General features: G+C 46.4%; 1 protein-coding gene across 1 annotated transcript in view; it reads left to right on the forward strand.

Moving 5' to 3' along the window:
• The window catches only part of LOC140398357 (vasoactive intestinal polypeptide receptor-like), a 380,360-nt gene that overhangs the window by 222,424 nt on the left and 131,209 nt on the right, over window positions 1–26,727 (forward strand). Inside the window, exons 4-5 of the mRNA XM_072486947.1 lie at window positions 1,919–2,022; window positions 8,055–8,152. Of these exons, the coding sequence (XP_072343048.1) occupies window positions 1,919–2,022; window positions 8,055–8,152 (202 nt within the window). The remainder of the gene's footprint in view (window positions 1–1,918; window positions 2,023–8,054; window positions 8,153–26,727) is intronic.

Genomic DNA, 26,727 nt, shown 5'->3' on the forward strand with positions numbered 1-26,727 from the left:
CCCACTTAGACACAGGGAGAAAGTGCAAACTCCACACAGTCACCCAAAGTTGGAATTGAACCCGGGTCCCTGGTGCTATGAGACAGCAGTGCTAACCACAGTACCACCATGCCACCCCAAGTGGCTGTGGGAGTCTGTGGGTTTGATGTGAATATTGATTTATATTCCCTCAAAGCTTTAATTACACTCTTGATTCGGAATTGAAAGCATTGGGATTCGAACTCACTGTGTGACTCATTCCTCCTTTTGTTTGCTTTAAATATTTCCTGCCAGTGAATTTCATAAAATGAAAAGCTCTTGGTGACCACAATGAAATATTGGAACCAATATCATGAAACTGGACTGCATTGTCTGCTGTCACACGTCACAGATTTTGAGTGACTAATTTATCTTTGAAGGTAGTGCAGTGGATATTGTGCACATGGATTTTAGCAACACATTTGACAAAGTCCCACATGGCAGATTGGTCAAGAAAGTGAAAGCCCATGGTGTATCCAATGTGGCAAATTGGATAAAGAGTTGGCTTCGTAACAGGAAACAAACAGTAATGACTGTTGGCTGCCCTTGCAATTGGAAAGTTGTTTTAAGTCATGTTCCAAAGGGCTTGGTGTTGGGACTGTTTTGTGTTATATATTAATGATTTGGACATGAACGTGCTTTGACGAAGTTCAAGTCACAGTTCAGAAAGAAGCATTTGTGTAGCACCTTTCAACACTTCAGGATATCACGAAATGCTGCACAGCTGTTTGAAAACTTTTGAATTCTCATCACTTTGTAATGTAAGAAAACAGCAACCAATTTCCCATGGGCAAGATCGCATAAAGAGCAATAGGATAAATGACCAGATAATTGGATTTTGTTTTATGTTGGCTGAGGAATATACGTTGGCCATGGCACCAAAAGACCTCCCTTACTTTACTCCAAATTGTGCCATGGGACTTTTCATGACCAAAAGCAGAAAGGACGCTGAGGTTTAACATCTCATCTGAAGGGAAAAGCATCTCTTGACAGTGCAGCACTCCCTCAGTACTGTACTGGTCCAGCGTCCTAGATTTTCATCTTCCAATCTCTCGAGTGGGGCTTGAACCCACAACCTTCTGACTCCAGAGTAAGACTGCTTCCCATTGCGACAAAGCTAAAGATCAAAACTGGTTAAACTGATACTTTCTCCCAAATTAACAATTGCTGTGACTTTAAGAACACCAAGAGGATAACATTTCAATTATTAGCATATCGATTAATTTAATATTTCAATTATACAGTCAGATATTCTTTTTTCCTCCTCTCTCGACATTAAGGGTCATTGTCGAACCCTCTGCTTTAATGATTCTTTTCCTGGATGTTAAATCTATGGGACTCCTCATCCCTCAGCTTTAGTTTTTTGATCTCCAGATTGATGCCACCCAGCTCGGGGTGGTTCCCTGATGTTCCCTTTTACTCTTTCGTTCTGAACCCTTAACTTGACCCTTCACCCTGATATTCATGAAAAGTGTAACAAACTGAATCTGCAATTCATAAAGTCAAGTCGCCATAGTCCCAGATGACCAGAGGCTGCTTTTCCCCTTTGAGGGAAAGAGCTGACTGGTGGTGATTTAACCTGAGGATCACCACACCTCAGGTGAGGGGCAAGGTTGAGAAGGGGGCGATCATGAATAACTGAAGTAAAAACCAGAAAATCTCAGAAACACTCAGCAGGTCAGTCAGCTTCTGTGAAGGGAGGAAAGTTGTGTTGCTAACACCCTCATGAAACTTCAGCAACCTGAAAATGTAGTTAACTCTGTTCCATAGTTGGTGCTTGACCTGCTGAGGTTTTCCAGCATTTTCTGTTTTTATTTCCAATGTCCAGCATCACTATGGCAGGGGGTGGGAACAATCAGTCATTATTCACCAGGTTCTAATAATGTTGCTCCTACCATAGGGAATGTGAGCCGGCAATGCACTAGTGAAGGTTGGACTGAGATGCCGCACTCTTACTCTGACGCATGTGGAATTGACATCGGTGACATGGAGGCCGATGTTGAGGTCAGTCATTCTGTTCAAACCTTTGTCCCTAAGTATTGGATTGATATCTTCCTTAGAAATGTTGACTCGCATCATTTTTACTAAGGCTGGATTCCTGCTTCCTCAATATGGGAATTACTATTCAACCACAGCAGAATTAATAATTACATCTGTACCATGCTGAATTGGTCAGAAATTTGTTTTGGATTACAGGATTGAATGGGCAGGATCATGTTGGCTGCTTGTGCTGTTCCCTGATAGCTATTCCATTTTGTTAACCACAAAAGACTGGAATACAATGCGGGAATATTGCAGGCAGCCAACCTAATAACTCATAATTAGCCCGACGAGTCTCCCTGGTATACTTATTGAACCTTTCCTTCAATGTATTCATACTACTCACCTCAATTACTCCCTGTGTTGGCAAGTTCCACTTTCGCACAAATTTTATCTTGTAGGAGTTTCTTTTGAATTCCCGACTCAGTCTCTTTGTGAGCATTTTACACTCCAGTGTAATATGGTGAGTGAACTGGACTCCAGTTCTGCTTTTCTCATAATGGGAATCAATGACCCTTTTGTGTCTTCATTGGGCAGAACCTTCATGGTTTTTTTTGGCAAAGTGTGCATTTGGGCAGGTAAAACAGGGGGTGGAGCCCTCCAGCTGCACTGCCGACTTTCCCGCCATATTTTCAAACACTTTGTTGAGAAAAATTGAGAGGCAGGTCCACACATCGTCACACTGGATGAGCCCAGCTCCTCAGCAACAGCGGCTCTCAAGGAATCGGGGCGGCAATCAAATAGATAAATAAAAAGAAGCCCCATGGATTTAGGACCCTCCCACCCCTCCAAAACCAAACCACACAGACCTCCTCCCCACCAGAAGCTCCCCTTTCCCCGGCACTTCCACCTGACAATGTCTGGGCACCACCTCCTGGCACTGCCATGGTCCTGCCTAGACCTGACCCTCTTTCCACATCACCCCCACCCTCCCCACCCACACGCCACACCCACCCAGGGCTATAATGGGCCCAGCGGGGACCATTCAGCAGGTTTACATGTCACAAAACCCATTGTAAACCCCGCCGATGTGACATCACGCTAGTGGGAAGGGGAAATCCCTACATGGAGGCACGGTTCGGCGGGGATGCCCGCTGAGTGTATGCTAATTGGGTTCCTGATCTTTCATGGCGGGCCCCCATTACATTATTGGTGGATGGGAGGGACAAAGAAAATCGAGCAGAGAAATCAGGGTTAGCCATATCCTTCCAAGAGGAAAGAATGTGCAGTGCAGGAGAGGCCCTTCGGCTCATCAATCTACATAACCCATTCTTTATCTCCACTGATATCTGGTCTCATTCTTGAACATCTTCTCTGTACTCTCTCCCGTGCCACTATATCCTTTATATAATATGGCGACCATAACTCCACACAGTGCTCTAAGTGTTAGCTTAGGTTAATACAGGTTTAACATAACTTTGCTACTTTTTAATTTTGTGCTTTTGGAAATAAAACTTTGTGCTCAGTTTAACTTCTTTATTGTCTTTAGCCTTGGTATTTTCTTTACCCGTGACTTTTCCCTTATGTCTGTGTTAATCAATTAGTGTTAGCTTGTTCTTGTTTTTTAGCAGAATGGATTTTCCTGTGCTCTGTTGACACCATTTTTAAATGTTTCCCATTGCATTCCACCATTGCTTGACAATACTGTTGTCCATTTTATTTTCCAAAGTTAGAACATAGAATATAGAACATTACAACGCAATACAGGCCCTTCGGCCCTCGATGCTGCGCCGACCTGTGAAACCACTCTTCAGCCCATCTACACTATTCCCTTATCGTCCACATGTCTATCCAATGACCATTTGAATGCCCTTAGTGTTGGTGAGTCCACTAGTGTTGCAGGCAGAGCATTCCACACCCTTACTACTCTCTGAGTAAAGAACCTACCTCTGACATCTGTCTTATATCTATCTCCCCTCAATTTAAAGCTATGTCCCCTCGTGCTAGACATCACCATCTGAGGAAAAAAGGCTCTCACTGTCCACCCTATCCAATCCTCTGATCATCTTGGATGCCTCAATTAAGTCACCTCTTAACCTTCTTCTCTCTAACGAAAACAGCCTCAAGTCCCTCAGCCTTTCCTCATAAGATCTTCCCTCCATACCAGGCAACATTCTGGTAAATCTCCTCTGCACCCTTTCCAATGCTTCCACATCCTTCCTATAATATGGCGACCAGAATTGCACGCAATACTCCAAATGCAGCCGCACCAGAGTTTTGTACAGCTGCAACATGACCTCATGGGTCCGAAACTCAATCCCTCTACCAATAAAAGCTAACACACCGCATGCCTTCTTAACAACCCTCTCAACCTGGGTGGCAATTTTCAGGGATCTATATACATGGGCACCGAGATCTCTCTGCTCATCCACACTGCCAAGAATCTTACCATTAGCCCAGTACTCTGTCTTCCTGTTATTCCTTCCAAAATGAATCACCTCACACTTTTCTGCATTAAACTCCATTTGCCACCTCTCAGCCCAGCGCTGAAGCTTATCTATGTCCCTCTGTAGCTTGTAACATCCTTCCACACTGTCCACAACTCCACCGACTTTAGTGTCATCTGCAAATTTACTCACCCATCCTTCTACGCCCTCCTCCAGGTCATTTATAAACATGACAAACAGCAGTGGCCCCAAAACAGATCCTTGTGGTACACCACTAGTAACTGGACTCCAGTAACTGGACTCCAGTCTGAACATTTCCCATCAACCACCACCCTTTGTCTTCTTCCAGCTAGCCAATTTCTGATCCAAACTGCTAAATCACCCTGAATCCCATGCCTCCGTATTTTCTGCAGCAGCCTACCGTGGGGTACCTTATCAAACGCTTTACTGAAATCCATATACACCACATCAACTGCTTTACCCTCATCCACCTGTTTGGTCACCTTCTCAAAGAACTCAATAAGGTTTGTGAGGCACGACCTACCCGTCACAAAACCGTGTTGACTATCTCTAATCAAATTATTCCTTTCCAGATGATTATACATCCTATCTCTTACAAACCTTTCCAAGGTTTTGCCCACAACAGAAGTAAGGTTCACTGGTCTATAGTTACCAGGGTTGTCTCTACTCCACTTCTTGAACAAGGGGACAACATTTGCTATCCTCCAGTCTTCTGGCGCTATTCCTGTAGACAAAGATGACTTAAAGATCAAAGCCAAAGGCTCAGCAATCTCCTCCCTAGCTTCCCAGAGAATCCTAGGATAAATCCCATCCGGCCCAGGGGACTTACTTATTTTCACACTTTCCAGAATTGCTAACACCTCCTCTTTATGAACCTCAAGCCCTTCTAGTCTAGTAGCCTGAATCTAAGTATTCTCCTCGACAACATTGTCTTTTTCCTGTGTGAATACTGATGAAAAATATTCATTTAGCACCTCTCCTATCTCCTCGGACACCAAGCACAACTTCCCACTACTGTCCTTGACTGGCCCTACTCTTACCCTAGTCATTCATTTATTCCTGACATATCTATAGAAAGCTTTGGGTTATCCTTGATCCTACCTGCCAAAGACTTCTCATAAGAACATAAGAATTAGGAACAGGAGTGGGCCATCTGGCCCCTCGATCCTGCTCCGCCATTTAATGAGATCATGGCTGATCTTTGTGGACTCAGCTCCACTCTCCGGCCCGTACACCATATCCCCGAATCCCTTTATTCTTTAGAAAGTCATCTATCTTTTTCTTAAAAACGTTTAAAGAAGGAGCCTCAACTGCTTCACTGGGCAAGGAATCCCAGAGATTCACACCCCTCTGGGTGAAGAAGTTTCTCCTACACTCCGTCCTAAATCTACCTCCCCTTAATTTGAGGCTATGCCCCCTAGTTCTGCTTTCCCCGACCAGTGGAAACAACCTGCCCGCATCTATCCTATCTATTCCCTTCATAATTTTATATGTCTCAATAAGATCCCCACGCATCCTTCTAAACTCCAATGAGTACAGTCCCAGTCTACTCAACCTCTCGTCATAATCTAATCCCCTCAACTCTGGGATCAACCTAGTGAATCTCCTCTGCACTCCCTCCAGTGCCAATATGTCCTTTCTCAGGTAAGGAGACCAAAACTGAACACAATACTCCAGATGCGGCCTCACCAACACCTTATACAATTGCAGCATAACCTCACTAGTCTTGAACTCCATCCCTCTAGCAATGAAAGACAAAACTCGATTAGCCTTATTAATCACCTGTTGCACCTGCACACCAACTTTCTGCGACCCGTGCACCAGCACACCCAGGTCCCTCTGCACAGCAGCATGTTTTAACATCTTACCGTTTAAATAATAATCCATTCTGCTGTTATTCCTCCCAAAATGGATAGCCTCACACTTGGCAACATTGAATTCCATCTGGCAGACCCTAGCCCATTCACCTAACCTATCCAAATCCTTCTGCAGACTTCCGGTATCCTCTGCACTTTTTGCTTTACCGCTCATCTTAGTGTCGTCTGCAGACTTTCACACATTGCACTTTGTCCCCAACTCCAAATCGTCTATGTAAATTGTGAACAACTGCGGGCCCAACACTGATCCTTGAGGGACCCCACTAGTTACAGGTTGCCAACCAGAGAAACACCCATTTATCCCCACTTTCTGTTTTCTGTTAGTTAACCAATCCTCTACCCATGCTACCACTTTACCCTCAATGCCATGCATCTTTAGTTTATGCATCAACCTTTTGTGTGGCACCTTGTCAAAAGCTTTCTGGAAATCCAGATATACCACATCCATTGGCTCCCCATTATCTACTGCACTGATAACGGCCTCAAAAATTCTACCAAATTAGTCAGACATGACCTACCCTTTGTGAACCCATGCTGTGTCTGCCCAATGGGACAATTTCCCTCCAGGTGCCCCGCTATTTCCTCCTTAATGATAGATTCCAGCATTTTCCCTACAACCGAAGTTAAGCTTACCGGCCTATAATTACCCGCTTTCTCCCCTCCTTGCTCTTCTTAGCTCTCTCTTTAGGTCCTTCCTAGCTAACTTGTAACTCTCGAGCGCCCTAACTGAACCTTCATGTCTCATCTTTACATAAGCCTCCTTCTTCCTCTTGACAAGTGTTTCAACTGCTTTAGTAAGCCACGGTTCCCTTGCTCGACCACTTCCTCCCTGCCTGACAGGTACATACTTATCAAGGACACGCACTAGCTGTTCCTTGAACAAGCTCCACATTTCCATTGTGCCCATCCCCTGCAGTTTTCCTCTCCATCCGATGCATCCTAAGTTCCTTTGCCATCCTCTCAGAATTGGCTTTTCTCCAATCTATTTTTCTTGGAATTTGTCACACTTTATCCTTCTCAATTATTATCTCAAAATGTGTGATATTATGGTCACTGTTGTCCAGAGGTTTCTCTACTTTTATGTCTCTTATCTATACTGGTTCATACTGGAGCCAACAACAGCAACATGTATTTGTATAGCACCTTTAATATTGCAAGCACTTCACAGGAGTATTTATTAAAAAATGATACCAAGCCAAATGAGCAGATGTTAGGGCACGTGACCAAAAACTTTGTCAACGAGTTTTAAGGAGTGAGGTAAGTTTTAAGGAGTGTCTTAAAGGAAGGGTGCGAATAATGGGAAACTCCATTGACTAGCAGCCGGTCGTAAGATTCACCAGCCAGCCATTCGTGGGCCTCCTCCACCACCGCAGAACATGCCGTGGGGAGAGGCGGCGGGGGGGGGGGGGGGGGGGGGGGGCAATGGGGGATTCGATCCGCTATTTTGTTAGAAATATTTTGCGTATATTTTCTGTGTCACTATGGCTCTAAAACAGACTCTCCCTCCTGCCGCATCATCTTGAGTTGGTTTTACATCAAAAGGACTGATCTCATATTTCAAATATCTGTGATATGGGAAATGGCGGGAAAATGGGGTTGAAGCCCAAGATTGGTCAATGATCATGTTGAATGGCATACCAGCCTTGATGGCCCGTGTTCTACCCCTGCTCCTGTTTCTTATGTTTCTTCTCTTATGTTTTTTTCAATTCAGGGAATATTCCTGCAGGCAGTGAAGATAAGCTACACTGTCGGACATAGCCTATCTCTGATGTTCCTGAGTGCCGCATTAATCATTCTGTGTCTCTTCAGGTAAACCATTTCACTGATTACAACACATCATGTTCATAGAATCTGAGAATGTTGGAGGATAGAAACAGGCTTCCTCAGTTTATTTTCTCACAAGAGACATCCACCCACTCTCCCACTCACTCGCTGCCTCCTTTAATATCCCACATAGGCTAATCCCACTCTCTCGTTCACTCCCCACACCTTTACAACATCCCACATATTTTAAGGCCTTAAAATATATAGCAGTCACGATATTACTGCTTTTAAACTATGTTAAAATGTGGACTACATCTTTCACAAAGAGGGAAATCTCAACCTCCTATCATCAGCAGTTTCTAAGGGAAAAAATGAAGCAAATAAATATTGGCCAGGCCAGAAGGGAGTGGGATGAAAATCTACAGAAACTATTTTGAAAATTCATTGTGTAAACAGTCTTGGCTCAACGAGTCCATGCCGGGGAGGCAAGAGCCGGATGGAATCATCCCACAGCCTCTGGAGGCAGGTCCGAGGCAGGTGGGTGACTGGGCCGTAGGCTCAAGCACCCACTTCCGTTTACTGAGACATCGGCCAAGTTCTAAACATGAATGTCAGGCACTCCAATGCTCACCCTCACCCTCTGCACCCACCATTCCACCCACCCCATGCCCTCTCTCTGACCCCTCAAATCACCGATGCTCTCTCCATGACTCCTCAAAACCCCATACACCCTCCATGCCCCTCATAGCCCTGTTTATCTTTCATTCCCCCTTATATCCTCCATGACCCCCATGTATCTTCCATAGCTACTCAGCCAGTGTGCAATATAACAGACCTCAGGATGTTTTTGAAATGGACATTAAAAATAATCTTCTAACAATCTAATGAAGTAGTTATGCAAATACACTTAATGAAAACAGGTCTCCTTCAAAGAAAGCTATTCAGAAAAAAATTAAATCCCCTAAACTAGTCAAACTGTTGTAAAAGCACACATCTATTTATCTAACCATCCCATCCTTTCATAGTGTGTTGAAATTGTTGATCAAAATGTGAATGCAGGTCCCTGCTGTGATAAGTGGTTCTCAGCCACGCATTCATAATTGGCTCAGCTGTTAGAGTAACCCTTGGAAAAGATTACAACAGACAGCTACATTTGATTCTAAGCTACATTTTTTTCTAAGCTACGCGTGGGGCAGCACGGTAGCATAGTGGTTAGCACTGTAGCTTCACAGCGCCAGGGTCCCAGGTTTGATTCCCTGCTATGTCACTGTCTGTGCGGAGTCTGCACGTTCTCCCCGTGTCTGCATGGGTTTCCTCCGGGTACTCGGTTTCCTACCACAGTCCAAAGACGTGCAGGTTAGCTGGACTGGCCATGCTAAATTGCCCTTAGTGTCCAAAAAGGTTAGGAGGGGTTACTGGGTTAGGGGGATAAGGTGGAAGTGAGGGTTAATGTGGGTCGGTGCAGACTCGATGGGCCAAATGGCCTCCTTCTGCACTCTATGTTCTATGTACACAAGATGACCTACCAATCAATACACTCCAATAGCAGGTTTCTGCTTTTGTTCTTTGTTCCTTGTCAGAAAAGTCTGTAAAGATAAACCCAGCAACTACAGACCAGCCAGTTTAACTACACTAGGGTGGGGGAGCTTCTGGAAACAACTATTTCGGATAAAATTAATAGTCACGTGGAAAACTGTGGTTGATCTGAAAGAGTCAGCATGGATTTCTTAAAGGAAAATCATGTTTAACTAACTTAATGAGATTTTTTGAAGAGGTAACAGAGTGGGTTAATCAAAGCAAAATACTGCAGAAGCTGGAAATCTGAAATAAAAATAAAAAATCCTGGAAAAACTGAACAGGTCTGGCAACATCTGTGGACAGAGAAACAGAGTTCATGTTTTGAGTCTGCATTACTCCTCTTCACCTCTGTAACTTGGTCATAAGGATTCAAAATGTTACCTGTTTCTTGCTCCACAGATGAGGCCAGACCTGCTGAGTCTTTCTAGCATTTTCTGTTTTTCTAACGGTGATGAGGGTAATGTGTTGATGTGGTGTATATGGACCTCCAAAAGGCATTCGATACAGCACCACACAACTGACTTGTGAGAAAAGTTATAGTTCATGGAATGAAAGGGACAGTAGCAACGTGGATACAAAACTGGTTAAGTAATCGAAAACAGTGAGCAATGGGCTGGAGGAAGGTTTGTAGTGGAGTTTCCCAGGTGTCAGTCTTGTGCCCCTTGCTTTTTCTGATACTTAGTGATGATCTTGATTTTGGTATGCAGGGGACAGTTTCAAAGTTTGTACATGCTACAAAACATTGAAGAATTATAAACTGTGAGGAGGACAATGTCAAAAAGACATCGACAAGTTGGTGGAGTGGGCAGATAGGTGGCAGATGACGTCCAATGTGGAGAAGTGTGAGATGATTCATTTTGGTAGGAAAAACATGTCGAAACAATTTAAAATAAGGGATACAATTCTAAAGGGTGTGCAGGAGCAGAGAGACACGGGTGTATATGTACATAAGCCATTTAAAATGGCAGGACAGGTGGAGAGAACAGTTAATAAAGCTTATAGTATCCTAGGCTTTATGAATAGTGGCATAGAGTACAAGATCAAGGAGGTTATGCTGAACTTGTTTCAGAGGCTAGCTAGTCCTCAGCTAGAGTATAATGCATGGTTCTGAACGCTACACTTAAGGAAGAATGTGAAGGGCGGCATGTGGCGCAGTGGTTAGCACTGGGACTGCGGCGCTGATGACCCGGGATTGAATCCCGGCCCTGGGTCACTGTCTGTATGGAGTTTGTACATTCTCTCCATGTCTGCGTGGGTTTCACCCCCACAACCCAAAGATGTGCAGGTTAGGTGGATTGGCCACACTAAATTGCCCCTTAATTCGGAAAAAAAAAATTCGGTACTCTAAATTTATTTTTAAAAAGGAAGAATGTGAATGCATTGGAGAGAGTGAAGAAGAGATTTACAATAATATTTTCAGGGATGACAAAACTTCAGTTATGAAGATAGATTGGAGAAGATTTAACTGTTCTCCTTAGAGAGGAGGAAGCTAAGAGAATATTTGCTAAAAATAATTTGCTAGAGAAGCCAATGCAATGTGAGCAAAGACTTTTTCACACAATGATTGGTTTGTTATGGGCTGCACAGCCTGGAAGTGTGGTGGAGGCAGGTTGATTCTGAGAATTCAAGAGGGCATTAGATGTTTATTTGAATAGAAACAGTGTGCAGGGGTATGGGGAAATGGTAGGAGAATGGTGCTAAGTCATAATGCTTAATTGGAGAGCCGGTGTAAACAAAATGGGCTAAATGGCTGCTTTCTGTGCTCTAATAATGCTGTGATTCTCTAACTGAAAGCTACTGACGTATTTCCCCGTTTCAAACAGAGTTTGATTTAAATCACTTCAGTTCAGTTGCCAGTCAATGTTTTCTTCTGTTTTGAATGCACTAGGGGCTGGTTTAGCACAGTGGACTAAACAGCTGGCTTGTAATGCAGAACAACACCAGCAGCGCGTGTTCAATTCCAGTACCAGCCTCCCCGAACAGGCGCCAGAATGTGGCGACTAGGGGCTTTTCACAGTAACTTCATTGAGACCTACTTGTGACAATAAGCGATTATTATTATTATTAGAAGAGCACTTTCTCCGATTAAGAAGTACTGTAATGCATCTTCACACTAACACAATGCTGATGAATGTAATATTCAACTTACCTCAGAGCCCAACAATCACAGCAGTAAAAACATAAAACATATGTAACTGAAAATGAAAGAGCAGAATTGTTTCATTTAAAAGTCCATCAATGAAATAATTCCAGAAGCTGGTGACTGATTTGGGGTATCCTCTTGGGAATGGGGATCGCCCTGGTTCATGCCATCTCTGAGAGACAGAAACCATGTATTCCTATCAAAGGGGCTCAGCTACACCAAAACGTTCAGGAGGAAGTTTGGATTGTCCATCCCCACACATCTTGGGATTAGGGTCCCCATCCCCCCCTCCCTGGTTTTCATCACCTCTGAGACACGAAGAATCATGTATTCTTACCAAAGAAGAGTCGATTTCAGCGGGAGCGGAGCAGGCTAGTCAATTTCAGCGGGAGCAGTGCGCAAGTGATTTCTGGGAGGTAAGTTTCTCCTTTAAAAACACTTGTCTTTGCAGGAGCAGGCCACTCGATTTCAGCGGGAGCAGAGCAGGCTAGTCAATTTCAGCGGGAGCAGTGCGCAAGTGATTTCTGGGAGGTAAGTTTCTCCTTTAAAAACACTTACCTTTGCAGGAGCAGGCCAGTCGATTTCAGCGGGAGTGGTGCGTTAGTGATTTCTGGGAGACCTTCACAGGAGCAGGCTAGTCAATTTCAGCGGGAGCAGTGCGCAAGTGATTTCTGGGAGGTAAGTTTCTCCTTTAAAAACACTTACCTTTGCAGGAGCAGGCCAGTCGATTTCAGCGGGAGCGGTGCGTTAGTGATTTCTGGGAGACCTTCACAGGAGCAGGCTAGTCAATTTCAGCGGTAAACACTTACCTGGTCCTGTTTTCGGTCCCTCTTTGCTGTTTTTTAAAAAAAATTTAGTGTTTAAGGCGGGAACAGGAAGTTCGACCCGCGGACTTCTGGGAAGACCCTCACCAATAAATTCTGGTGGAGAGGAAACCCGAGACACTACACGTGTAGTGTCTCCTCCTCTAACCTAATAATAAAACCCATTGGTGTGAGGTAAGTACCATATTTTATTATTATTATTTTTAAAAAAATTTAATTTAGTTGTTAGCCAGATCTTGGTAGAAAGTTAGAGGGATGGCAGGGAAGGGAGTGCAATGTTCCTCCTGCAGGATGTTTGAGGTGAGGGATGCCGTTAGTGTCCCTGCTGATTTTACCTGCAGGAAGTGCTGCCATCTCCAGCTCCTCCAAGACCGAGTTAGGGAACTGGAGCTGGAGTTGGAAGAACTTCGGATCATTCGGGAGGCAGAGGGGGTCACAGATAGCAGCTTCAGGGAATTAGTTACACCAAAGATTGGAGATAGATGGGTAACTGTAAGAGGGACTGGGAAGAAGCAGTCAGTGCAGGGATCCCCTGCGATCGTTCCCCTGAGAAACAAGTATACCGCTTTGGATACTTGTGGGGGGGACGACTTACCGGGGTAAGCCATGGGGTACGGGCCTCTGGCACGGAGTCTGTCCCTGTTGCTCAGAAGGGAAGGGGGGAGAGGAGCAGAGCATTAGTAATTGGGGACTCGATAGTCAGGGGCACAGATAGGAGATTTTGTGGGAGCGTGAGAGACTCACGTTTGGTATGTTGCCTCCCAGGTGCAAGGGTACGTGATGTCTCGGATCGTGTTTTACGGGTCCTTAGGGGGGAGGGGGAGCAGCCCCAAGTCGTGGTCCACATTGGCACTAACGGCATAGGTAGGAAAGGGGACAAGGGTGTCAGGCAGGCTTTCAGGGAGCTAGGATGGAAGCTCAGAACTAGAACAAACAGAGTTGTTATCTCTGGGTTGTTGCCCGTGCCACGTGATAGTGAGATGAGGAATAGGGAGAGAGAGCAATTAAACACGTGGCTACAGGGATGGTGCAGGCGGGAGGGATTCAGATTTCTGGATAACTGGGGCTCTTTCTGGGGAAGGTGGGACCTCTACAGACAGGATGGTCTACATCTGAACCTGAGGGGCACAAATATCCTGGGGGGGAGATTTGTTAGTGCTCTTTGGGGGCTTTAAACTAATGCAGCAGGGGCATGGGAACCTGGATTGTAGTTTTAGGGTAAGGGAGAATGAGAGTATAGAGGTCAGGAGCACAGATTTGACGTCGCAGGAGAGGGCCAGTGTTCAGCTAGGTGGTTTGAAGTGTGTCTACTTCAATGCCAGGAGTATACGAAATAAGGTAGGGGAACTGGCAGCATGGGTTGGTACCTGGGACTTCGATGTTGTGGCCATTTCGGAGACATGGATAGAGCAGGGAAAGGAATGGATGTTGCAGGTTCCGGGGTTTAGGTGTTTTAGTAAGCTCAGAGAAGGAGGCAAAAGAGGGGGAGGTGTGGCGCTGCTAGTCAAGAGCAGTATTACGGTGGCGGAGAGGATGCTAGATGGGGACTCATCTTCCGAGGTAGTATGGGCTGAGGTTAGAAACATGAAAGGAGAGGTCACCCTGTTGGGAGTTTTCTATAGGCCTCCAAATAGTTCTAGTGATGTAGAGGAAAGGATGGCGAGGATGATCCTGGATAAGGGCGAAAGTAACAGGGTAGTTATTATGGGAGACTTTAACTTTCCAAATATTGACTGGAAAAGATATAGTTCGAGTACATTAGATGGGTCGTTTTTTGTACAGTGTGTGCAGGAGGGTTTCCTGACACAATATGTTGACAGGCCAACAAGAGGCGAGGCCACGTTGGATTTGGTTTTGGGTAATGAACCAGGCCAGGTGTTGGATTTGGAGGTAGGAGAGCACTTTGGGGACAGTGACCACAATTCGGTGACGTTTACGTTAATGATGGAAAGGGATCAGTATACACCGCAGGGCAAGAGTTATAGCTGGGGGAAGGGCAATTATGATGCCATTAGACGTGACTTGGGGGGGATAAGGTGGAGAAGTAGGCTGCAAGTGTTGGGCACACTGGATAAGTGGAGCTTGTTCAAGGATCAGCTACTGCGTGTTCTTGATAAGTATGTACCGGTCAGGCAGGGAGGAAGGCGTCGAGCGAGGGAACCGTGGTTTACCAAAGAAGTGGAATCTCTTGTTAAGAGGAAGAAGGAGGCCTATGTGAAGATGAGGTGTGAAGTTTCAGTTGGGGCGATGGATAGTTACAAGGTAGCGAGGAAGGATCTAAAGAGAGAGCTAAGACGAGCAAGGAGGGGACATGAGAAGTATTTGGCAGGTAGGATCAAGGAAAACCCAAAAGCTTTCTATAGGAATGTCAGGAATAAGCGAATGACTAGGGAAAGAGTAGGACCAGTCAAGGACAGCGATGGGAAGTTGTGTGTGGAGTCTGATAGGCGAGATACTAAATGAATATTTTTCGTCAGTATTCACTCAGGAAATAGATAATGTTGTGGAGGAGAATGCTGTGACCCAGGCCAATAGAATAGATGGCATTGAGGTACGTAGGGAAGAGGTGTTGGCAATTCTGGACAGGCTGAAAATAGATAAGTACCCGGGTCCTGATGGGATTTATCCTAGGATTCTCTGGGAGGCCAGGGAAGAGATTGCTGGACCTTTGGCTTTGATTTGTATGTCATCATTGGCTACAGGAATAGTGCCAGAGGACTGGAGGCTAGCAAATGTGGTCCTTTTGTTCAAAAAGGGGAGTAGAGACAACCCCGGCAACTATAGACCGGTGAGCCTCACGTCTGTAGTGGGTAAAGTCTTGAAGGGGATTATAAGAGACAAGATTTATAATCAGCTAGATAGGAATAATATGATCAGGGATAGTCAGCATGGCTTTGTGAAGGGTAGGTCATGCCTCACAAACCTTATCGAGTTCTTTGAGAAGGTGACTGAACAGGTAGACGAGGGTAGAGCAGTTGATGTGGTGTATATAGATTTCAGTAAAGCGTTTGATAAGGTTCCCCACGGTAGGCTATTGCAGAAAATACGGAGGCTGGGGATTGAGGGTGATTTAGAGATGTGGATCAGAAATTGGCTAGCTGAAAGAAGACAGAGGGTGGTGGTTGATGGGAAATGTTCAGAATGGAGTTCAGTTACAAGTGGCGTACCACAAGGATCTGTTCTGGGGCCATTGCTGTTTGTCATTTTTATCAATGACGTAGAGGAAGGCGCAGAAGGGTGGGTGAGTAAATTTGCAGACAACACTAAAGTCGGTGGTGTTGTCGACAGTGTGGAAGGATGTAGCAGGTTACAGAGGGACATAGATAAGCTGCAGAGCTGGGCTGAGAGGTGGCAAATGGAGTTTAATGTAGAGAAATGTGAGGTGATTCACTTTGGAAGGAATAACAGGAATGCGGAATGTGTGGCTAATGGTAAAGTTCTTGGAAGTGTGGATGAGCAGAGGGATCTAGGTGTCCATGTACATAGACCCCTGAAAGTTGCCACCCAGGTTGATAGGGTTGTGAAGAAGACCAATGGAGTGTTAGAATCATAGAATCATAGAAGTTTACAGCATGGAAACAGGCCCTTCGGCCCAACCAGTCCATGCCGCCCAGTTTTTACCATTAAGCTAGTCCCAGTTGCCCGCACTTGGCCCATAACCCTCGATACCCATCTTACCCATGTAACTGTCTAAATGTTTTTTAAAAGACACAATTGTACCCGCCTCTACTACTACCTCTGGCAGCCCATTCCAGACACTCACTACCCTCTGAGTGAAGAAATTGCCCCTCTGGGCCCTTCTGAATCTCTCCCCTCTCACCTTAAACCTATGCCCTCTTGTTTTAGACTCCCCTACCTTTGGGAAAAGATGTTGACTATCTACCTGATCTATGCCCCTCATTATTTTATAGACCTCTATAAGATCACCCCTAAGCCTCCTACGCTCCAAGGAAAAAAGTCCCAGTCTATCCAGCCTCTCCTTATAACTCAAACCATCAAGTCCCGGCAACATCCTCGTAAATCTTTTCTGCACTCTTTCCAGTTTAATAATATCCTTCCTATAATAGGGTGACCAGAACTGCACACAGTATTCCAAGTGTGGCCGTACCAATGTCTTGTACAACTTCAACAAGACGTCCCAACTCCTGTATTCAATGTTCTGACCAATGAAACCAAGCATGCCGAATGCCTTCTTCACCACCCTGTCCACCTGCGACTCCACCTTCAAGGAGCTATGAACCTGTACTCCTAGATCTCTTTGTTCTATAACTCCCCCCAATGCCATACCATTAACTGAGTAGGTCCTGGCCTGATTCGATCTGCCAAAATGCATCACCTCACATTTATCTAAATTAAACTCCATCTGCCATTCGTCGGCCCACTGGCCTAATTGATCAAGATCCCGTTGCAATCCTAGATAACCTTCTTCACTATCCACTGTGCCACCAATCTTGGTGTCATCTGCAAACTTACTAACCATGCCTCCTAAATTCTCATCCAAATCATTAATATAAATCACAAATAACAGTGGACCCAGCACCGATCCCTGAGGCACACCACTGGTCACAGGCCTCCAGTTTTAAAAACAACCCTCTACAACCACCCTCTGCCTTCTGTCGTCCAGCCAATTTTGAATCCAATTGGCAACCTCACCCTGGATCCCGTGAGCTTTAACCTTCTGCAACAACCTACCATGCGGTACCTTGTCAAAGGCTTTGCTAAAGTCCATGTAGACAACGTCTACTGCACTGCCCTCATCTACCTTCTTGGTCACCCCCTCAAAAAAAGAGGGGGTTCGCCTTTATTGGTAGAGGGATTGAGTTCCGGAGTCAGGAGGTCATGTTGCAGCTGTACAGAACTCTGGTACGGCCGCATTTGGAGTATTGCGTACAGTTCTGGTCACCGCATTATAGGAAGGACGTGGAGGCTTTGGAGCGGGTGCAGAGGAGATTTACCAGGATGTTGCCTGGTATGGAGGGAAAATCTTATGAGGAAAGGCTGATGGACTTGAGGTTGTTTTCGTTGGTGAGAAGAAGGTTAAGAGGAGACTTAATAGAGGCATACAAAATGATCAGGGGGTTAGATAGGGTGGACAGTGAGAGCCTTCTCCCGCGGATGGAAATGGCTGGCACGAGGGGACATAGCTTTAAACTGAGGGGTAATAGATATAGGACAGAGGTCAGAGGTAGGTTCTTTACGCAAAGAGTAGTGAGGCCGTGGAATGCCCTACCTGCTACAGTAGTGAACTCGCCAACATTGAGGGCATTTAAAAGTTTATTGGATAAACATATGGATGATAATGGCATAGTGTAGGTTAGATGGCTTTTGTTTCGGTGCAACATCGTGGGCCGAAGGGCCTGTACTGCGCTGTATCGATCTATGTTCTATGTTCTAAGCTCAATTCCACAAAAAGGTGCAGGGGGGAATGTTTGGACTGCCCAACTCCACAATGGAGCCAGCAAGGGCGAGAGTTGTGCATGCCAGCTCGCCAACCATATCCCACACCAGCAAAGATAGTCAGAATGAGAATGGGGATGGGATCCCAGAATCTTGTCCCACCCAGCACTTCTAAAAGGCTCTAGAGTTGGTAAACTCAGCAAATGTCTGGGCTTCTGGAAAATGTTAGCACTACCTCACTGGGTTGAGGTTATTAAAGGAGTTGCTGGCTAAACATGGGAAATGGAAACTTCAGAGCAATCTCAGAAATTGCATCTTCGAGCAAAGGTTGATTTATGTTTGGATTGTCTCTGTACAGAGAAGTGAAGGTGCCGATTTGATGATGTGATGGGGAGGATGTCAGTTAGTCGAATTTCAGTTTGGTGGCCTGAGAATCATAGAACCCCTGCAGTGCAGAGGGAGGCCATTCGGCCCGTCATGCCTGCAGCAACCCTGGTATGACATGCAGACAGTGTAGCATTTTGAATAGAATCTCCTTCATTCTATTACAGACTGAGATTCTATTGGTATTTTCCCATATATTACCCCAAATCTCCTCATCAATATTCACTCTCAAGTCCTTTTCCCAAAACCTATATACTCACACATGATCCAGAACATAAAATATCATACAAATTCCTGGTTAATTGCATAGGTTCCGTGGATATGGGCGGCACCATGACAGCACAGTGGTTAGCACTGTTGCTTCACTATGCCAGGGACACGGTTTCTATTGCCAGCTTGAGTCACTGTCTGTGCGGAGTCTGCATATTCTACCCGTGTCTGCGTGGGTTTCCTCCGGGTGCTCCAGTTTCCTCCCACAAGTCCCGAAAGACGTGCTTGTTAGATGAATTGGACATTCTGAATTCTCCCTCTGTGTACCCGAACAGGCGCCGGAGTGTGGCGACTAGGGGCTTTTCACAGTAACTTCATTGCAGTGTTAATGTAAGCCTACTTGTGACACTAATAAAGATATCAAGATTTTTTTCCACTGGGGAGAGGAAATCATCAAGATGCATAAAATTGTCTTATTAAGCATAAAGTCTCTGATTTGCAGATATCTGAAAAATAAGTATCTCAGGATACCCTAACAGACAACAAGATTGGCAGCATCCATAAAGGATACAATAACTTAGGCAACACATTCATCTTATTCAGTGCTATCCTGCCCAACCACAATAGCGGCAAGGTGGACCAACGGTTCAGGTCCTACTTAATAGATGCGAGTAAAAAGTTGGCCCCATACGTATGTCTAAAGGGGGGGTAACCACATTACACAAATAAGTAAAGTTTGAATGGGATGCCTGAAGGGAAATTAGCAAAGTGGGGAGGTTGCCCTCTAAACCTTCCCACTGGCACAGTCTCAGACGTCGTAAAATTATAATGCAAGAAAAGGCTGAATCTACCCACCACGCCAATAATAGCGGGAACCGAAATGCCCGGTTTAGGTGCAAGTAGCAACATGTCATCCGCATATAACGTAATCTTATGTTGCTTCCCTCCACTGTGTAGCCCAAAAACTGAGGGATACTGTCCAATTGCCTCCACTAGGGGCTCATAGCTATTCCAAACAATAACAAGGATAACGGGCAGCCCTGACTAGTCCCTCGTTGGAGAGAAATATTATCAGACCTCTAACTGTTTGCAAGAACTGCCATCAAAAAGCACTTGTATATACTTAACAAACTCCCTCCCAACCCAAACTTCTTCAGCATATCAATTAAATAATTCCATTTCACTCGATCAAACGCTTTTTCTGCATCCAAGGAGATCATCAACACATCTAACACCTGTTTTAGAAAGAACTGAATGATGGACGCGATTCAACAAGACAAAAACAGAGTCCATCCTGTTTCGGGCGTGTTGAGTGCAGCACCGAGAAAAATCCCGCTATTCATAAGCACCTTGGGCGCGATTCTCCACTCCCACGCCGGTTGGGAGAATCGCCTGGGCCGCCAAAATTTCTGGGGACGCCGGTCCGACGCCCTCCCCGCGATTCACCCAAGCGGCGGGAACGGCCCGGTCGAGTTTCGCGGGCCGCAGGCCGGAGAATCGCCGGAGACACCGAAAATGGCGATTCTCCGGCACCCCCGCTATTCTCAGGCCCGGATGGGCCGAGCGGCCAGGCCTAAACGGCAGGTTCCCCCCGGCGCCGTCCACACCTGGTCGCTGCAGTCGTGGGCGGTGCGTGAACGCTGGGGGGGGGGCGGCCTGTGGGGGTGAGAGGGGAATCCTGCACCGGCTTCACCTGGAATGTGGGGTGGCCCGCGATCGGTGCCCACCGATTGTCGGGCCGTCCTCTCTGAAGGAGGACCTCCTTCCTTCCGCGGCCCCGCAAGATCCGTCCCCTATCTTCTTGCGGTGCGGACTTAGAGAGGAAGGCAACCACGCATGCGCGGGTTGGAGCCCGTGATGCGGCGCCGGCTGCGTCATCTATGCAGCGCCGCTTTTACGCGGGTGACAAAGCCTGGCCCGTGTAGATGACGCAGCCCCGATACTGGCCCATTGTCAGGGCCTGAATCGGTCGGGACCGGGGCCATTCCGCGCCGTCGTGAACCTCGACGGTGTTCACGACAGCGCGGCCACTTTGGCGTGGGAGTGGAGAATCCCGCCCCTTGTCTTTTTTTTGGCCACTGCGGCGAATGCCTCGTTTACGTGATTTCATGCTGCTCACGATCGGGCGCCATTATTAAACGCTGCCTGATCTTTCGATCCGGACCCCTCCACTCCAACTAACGTACCTCTTACAGGATCCTTGAGCGTCCCCTCATGCCAGCTCTTATGGGCAAGGCACCCCGGGCCTGACCCCTGGCACGGGCAACCTGGCACCCTGACACTGCCAGCCTACCATCTTGGCAGTGCTCCTACTAGCCTGGGAGTGCCAACAGGACAGTGCCAGGGTGTCACTGCCAGGGTTCCCAGGGGATAGTGCCAAGGTGTCCGGCTGCCAGCATGAGTGCTAGGGTACTGTCCTGCCCAGAGGAAAACCACCAAGGCGTCTCTAATGACCTGGGAGCCCCCCTCCTCCAGGTGCTGTTATCACTGGTCCACGTTTGTATGGACCAGTGCAGTAAGGTGCAGTGTGGTCTCCCAAGGTGCAGTAAGATGACGTGTGGTCTCCCAACAGTGGCCGTTAGGTCCCGGGCCCCGGGATAATCCAGTGCAAACATGTTTAAAGGAGCCTATTGGCTCATTTAAATATGCTAATCTGGATTTTGCTCAGCGATTCTGTTGAATCTCCCGAGACGTTTCGAGCATCGCATATCTCGCGAGAGGCCTCTCACGAGATTCAACTGCCTCATCACATTACCAAGTCGGGCGCTACCAGGCTGGTAAATCACGCCTGATATTTAAAACCTGCTGACATTGTTACTTTAATCCCGGCCCTTTATGAACCCAGTCTGATCACCCTGGATGATCATAGGGAGGATTCTTTCTGGGTGCCGCTCCAACACCTACGACCACAGTTTCAAATCTACATTCAAGAACGAGATGCACTCTTCAGGATTCTTGTCTGCATTCAGAATTAAGGAAATATTTGCTTCACTAGGTGTCTGCAGCAGCAAACCTGCTTCCAATGAGTGGTTATACATACAAATCAAAGCGTCTATCAGCACTTCTTTAAATTCCTTATAAAATTCATATCCAAAATCTTCGGGCCCCAGGGCCTTACCAGGTTGAAGCTCTCTCAGGGCAAGAGCCACCTCCCCCCAGAAATGGGAGCATTCAAGATGGACCTTTGGTCCTCAGAGATTATTGTGTATTCAGTGCAGCAATTGAAAGTGAAAAGCCATGATTCAGATGCCAGAATTATAGACTTGTCAAGGTTGACTGTTGCAGGATTTGAGGGCAGTAGAGCGGAGCTGCTGATTGGCTGTTGTGGGGAATATTTGCATCAGTGCATTGCGGTCACTGCATCCAGAAAGTGTACCTGAGCAAGACACCCTAGGTGTTCAAGTGAAGGCAAGCATCCAGCAGAGGGCAATAGAGTGGAGCTGCTGATTGGCTATTGCGGGGAAAATCTGCATTAGTGCATTGCGGTCACCGTATCTTGAAGGTGGTTTGTGGAGGAGCTGTTGTCAAGTGACAGTTAAACCTGAAACACTTCTTCAGTGTTTCCCTCCCTACCTCCTCCTCTAACAAAAAAAAAGACAATCACAGAATGGATCCCAGCCGAGTAAAGATCCAGAGGGTGACTTGAGGGCAGGTAGAAGTAGAAATAAGCTGAACCGTGACATCACAGCCTGCAGGTAAATGATTGGCTGGTGACTGGTAAGTAGTTTTTATTTTCCCTGAGGTGTTATCGTGCGGGGCGCAGTGGCTGCTGATTGAGTGCTTGCTGAGAAGGGGAGTACATTTTTTAAAAAACTTACTGTTGGGAGTTTCCAGCTGAATCCGGTCGGAGTGAGGACAGGGTGACTGCTGGGTAAGTAGTAAAGATTTAAATTGTTTGCGTAGGCCCATAACATCTGATTGCTGTTCTCATGTGGGGCGCAGTGGCTACTGGTTAAGTGCTTTAATTTTACCTGTATTTAAGTTGGACAGTTTCTAAACCCTACACGCTATACTTGTAGTGTCCCCCACCTTTCCACCTCCTTTGACCTAAGGGGTAGAGTGAATAACAGGTACGCTCTTTCTTTCTTTTTCTTTCTTTATCTAGAGCGGATGGCAGGGAAGGCAGTGCAATGTTCCTCCTGCAGAATGTTTGAGGTGAGGGACGCCATCAGTGTCTCTGCTGATTTCACCTGTGGGAAGTGCACCCATCTCCAGCTCCTCAGAAGCCACGTTAGGGAACTGGAGCTGGAGCTGGATGAACTTAGGATCATTCGGGAGGCAGAGGTGGTCATAGATAGTAGCTTCAGGGATGTAGTTACTCTGAAGAATCAAGGTAGATGGGTGACGGTGAGAGGGGCTGGGAGGAAGCAATCAGTGCAGAGATTCTCTGTGGTCGTTCCTCTCAGTAACAAGTATACTGTTGAGGGGGACGACCTACCAGGGGTAAGCCATGGTGAACGGATCTCCAGCACTGAGTCCAGCCCTGTACTCAGAAGGGAAGGAGGGAGAGCAGGAGAGCAATAGTTATTGGGGACTCGATAGTTAGAGGGACAGATAGACGGTTCTGTGGCAGCGAAAGAGACTCACGGATGGTATGTTGCCTCCAGGGTGCCAGGGTCCGTGACGGCTCGGACCGTGTTTTCAGAATCCTTAAAGGGGAGGGGGAGCAGTCACAAGTCGTGGTACACATCGGTACCAACGACATAGGTAAGAGAAGGGACAGGGATTTAAAACAGGAATTTAGGGAGCTAGGATGGAAGCTGAGAGCCAGGACAAACCATGTTGTCATCTCTGGTTTGTTGCCGGTGCCACGTGCTAGTGAGGTGAGAAACAGGGCGAAAGTGCAGATAAACACGTGGCTGCAGGGATGGTGTAGGAGGGAGGGTTTCAGGTACGTGGATAATTGGAGCACATTCTGGGAAGGTGGGACCTGTACAGACAGGACTGTTTGCACCTGAATCAGAGGGGCACCAATATCCTGGGTGGGAAATTTGCTACGGCTCTTCGGGGGGGGGGGGGGTTCACACTAATTTGTCAGGGGGCTGGGAAAACGAGCTGTGTTCCAGAAGCCAGTGTTGAGAGTAGTGAGGTACTGAGGAGGGTATCAAGGTCGCAGGAGTGTACCGGCAGACAGAAAGGTGGGTTGAAGTGTGTCTACTTCAATGCAAGGAGCATCCGGAATACGGTAGGTGAACTTGGAGCGTGGATTGGTACTTGGGACTACGATGTTGTGGCCATTACGGAGACATGTTTAGAACAAGGACAGGAATGGTTTTTGGAAGTTCTGGGATATAGATGTTTCAGTAAGGAAGATGGTCACATTGTTAGGAGTTTTCTATAGGCCCCCAAATAGTCATAGAGATGTGGAGGACAAAATTGCAAAACAGATGATGGATAGGTGTGGAGGTCTCGCGGTAGTTGTCATGGGTGACTTTAACTTTCCAAATATTGATTGGAACCTCTATAGGTCGAACAGTTCGGATGGGGCAGTTTTTGTTCAGTGTGTGCAGGAGGGTTTCCTGACACAATATGTGGATAGGCCGACAAGAGGGGGGGCCACATTGGATTTGGTACTGGGTAATGAACCGGGCCAAGTGTTAGATTTGTTTGTGGGAGAGCACTTTGGGGATAGTGACCACAATTCGGTGTCTTTCACGATTGCAACGGAGAGGGATAGGGCCATACGGTAGGGCAAGGTTTATAATTGGGGGAGGGGTAATTATGATGCGATTAGGCAAGAATTAGGGAGCATAATATGGGAACAGAAACTATCAGGGAAAGAAAGGCACAAATGAAAAGTGGAGCTTGTTCAAGGAACAAATACTGCGTGTCCTTGATAGGTATGTCCCTGTCAGGCAGGGAGGAAATGGCCGTGTGAGGGAACCATGGTTCACAAAAGAGGTTGAATGTCTTGTCAAGAGGAAAAATGAAGAGTATGTAAGGATGAGAAAACAAGGTTCAGTAGGGTCACTTGAAGGTTGCAAGGTAGCAAGGAATGAGCTGAAAAAAGGGCTTAGGAGAGCTAGGAGGGGGCATTGAATGAATACTTTTCTTCAGTGTTCACAAAGGGGAGGGGCCATGTTTTTGAGGATGAGAGTGTGATTCAGGCGGGTCGGCTGGAGAAAGTAGATGTTCTGAGGAAGGATGTATTAGCAATTTTGAAAAACCTGAGGGTCGACAAGTCTCCTGGGCCAGATGGGATATACCCAAGGATTCTTACGGAGGCAAGAGATGAGATTACAGAGTCTTTGGCTTTGATCTTTGGGTCCTCGCTGTCCACGGGGATAGTGCCAGAGGACTGGAGAGTGGTGAATGTTGTTCCTCTGTTCAAGAAAGGGAATAGGAATGACCCTGGTAATTATAGGCCAGTTAGTCTTACTTCGGTGGTGGGGAAGATAATGGAAAACGTCCTGAAGGATAGGATTTATGGCCATTTGGAAAGATGCAGCTTAATCCGGGATAGTCAACACGGATTCGTGAAGGGTAGGTCTTGCCTCACAAATTTGATTGAATTCTTTGAGGAGGTAACTAAGTGTGTAGATGAAGGTAGAGCAGTTGATGTCATATACATGGATTTTAGTAAGGCGTTTGATAAGGTTCCCCATGGTCGGCTCATGAAGAAAGTAAGGAACAAAGAACAAAGAAAATTACAGCACAGGAACAGGCCCTTCGGTCCTCCAAGCCTGCGCTGACCCAGATCCTTTATCTAAACCTGTCGCCTATTTTCCAAGGATCGACTTCCATCTGTTCCCCGCCCGTTCATATATTTGTCTGGATGCATCTTGTGGGATAGAGGGATAGTGGGAGGTGTGGGATAGAGGGAAATTTAGCCAATTGGATCAGTAACTGGCTATCACACAGAAGACAGGGTGGTGGTGGATGGAAAATTTTCAGACTGGAGACCAGTAACCAGCGGTGTACCACAGTGATCAGTGCTGGGTCCTCTGCTATTTGTGATTTTTATCACTGACTTGGAGGAGGAGGCTGAAGGGTGGGTCAGTAAATTTACTGATAACACCAAGATTGGTGGAGTAGTGGATGAGGTGGAGAGCTGTTGTAAACATTGATAGGATGCAGAGCTGGGCTTCAAAATGGCAGATGGAGTTTGACCCTGATAAATGCGAGGTGATTCGTTTTGGTAGAAAAAATTTGAATGCGGATTATAGGGTCAAAGGCAGGGTTCTGAGGAATGTGGAGGAACAGAGAGATCTTGGGGTTCATATCCACAGATCTCTGAAGGTTGCCACTCAAGTGGATAGAGCCATGAAGAAGGCTTATAGTGTGTTAGCGTTTATTAACGGGGCTTGAGTTTAAGAGCCGCAGGGTTATGCTGCAACTATACATGACCCTGGTGAGACCACATTTGGAGTACTGTGTGCAGTCCTGGTCACCTCATAGGAAGGATGTGGAGGCACTGGAAAGGGTGCAAAGGAGATTTACCAGGATGCTGCCTGGTTTGCAGGACAGGTCTTATGAGGAAAGGTTGAAGGAGCTAGGGCTTTTCTCTTTGGAGCGGAGGAGCATGAGAGGCGACTTAATAGAGGTTTATAAGATAATGAGGGGGATTGATAGAGTGGACATTCAGAGACTATTTCCTCGGGGGGATGTAGCTGTTGCAAGGGGGCATAACTATAAGATTTATGGTGGGAGATATAGGAGGGATGTACGAGGTAGGTTCTTTACTTAGAGAGTGGTTAGGGTTTGGAATGGACTGCCTGCTGCGATAGTGGAGTCGGACACTTTCGGAATTTTTAAGCGGTTATTGGATAGGCACATGGAGCACACGAGAATGACAGGGAGTGGGATAGCTTGATCTTGGTTTCGGACAATGCTCGGCACAACATCGAGGGCCGAAGGGCCTGTTCTGTGCTGTACTGTTCTATGTTCTATGTTTATTTAACGAGATACAGAGCGAGTTTCTAGTCCTGAGAGGTAAACTCCACAAAAAAAAACAGCCATGATTTCAGCGGGAGCTTGCGCACCGCTCCCGCTGAAATCGACTGGCCTGTTCCTGTAAAGGTAAGTGATTTCTGGGCGGTATGTTGATCCTTTAAAAACACTTACCTTCACAGGAACAGGCCAGT

The sequence above is a fragment of the Scyliorhinus torazame genome, chromosome 21 (genome assembly GCF_047496885.1).
Source record: "Scyliorhinus torazame isolate Kashiwa2021f chromosome 21, sScyTor2.1, whole genome shotgun sequence".
NCBI classification, from domain to species: Eukaryota; Metazoa; Chordata; class Chondrichthyes; order Carcharhiniformes; family Scyliorhinidae; genus Scyliorhinus; species Scyliorhinus torazame.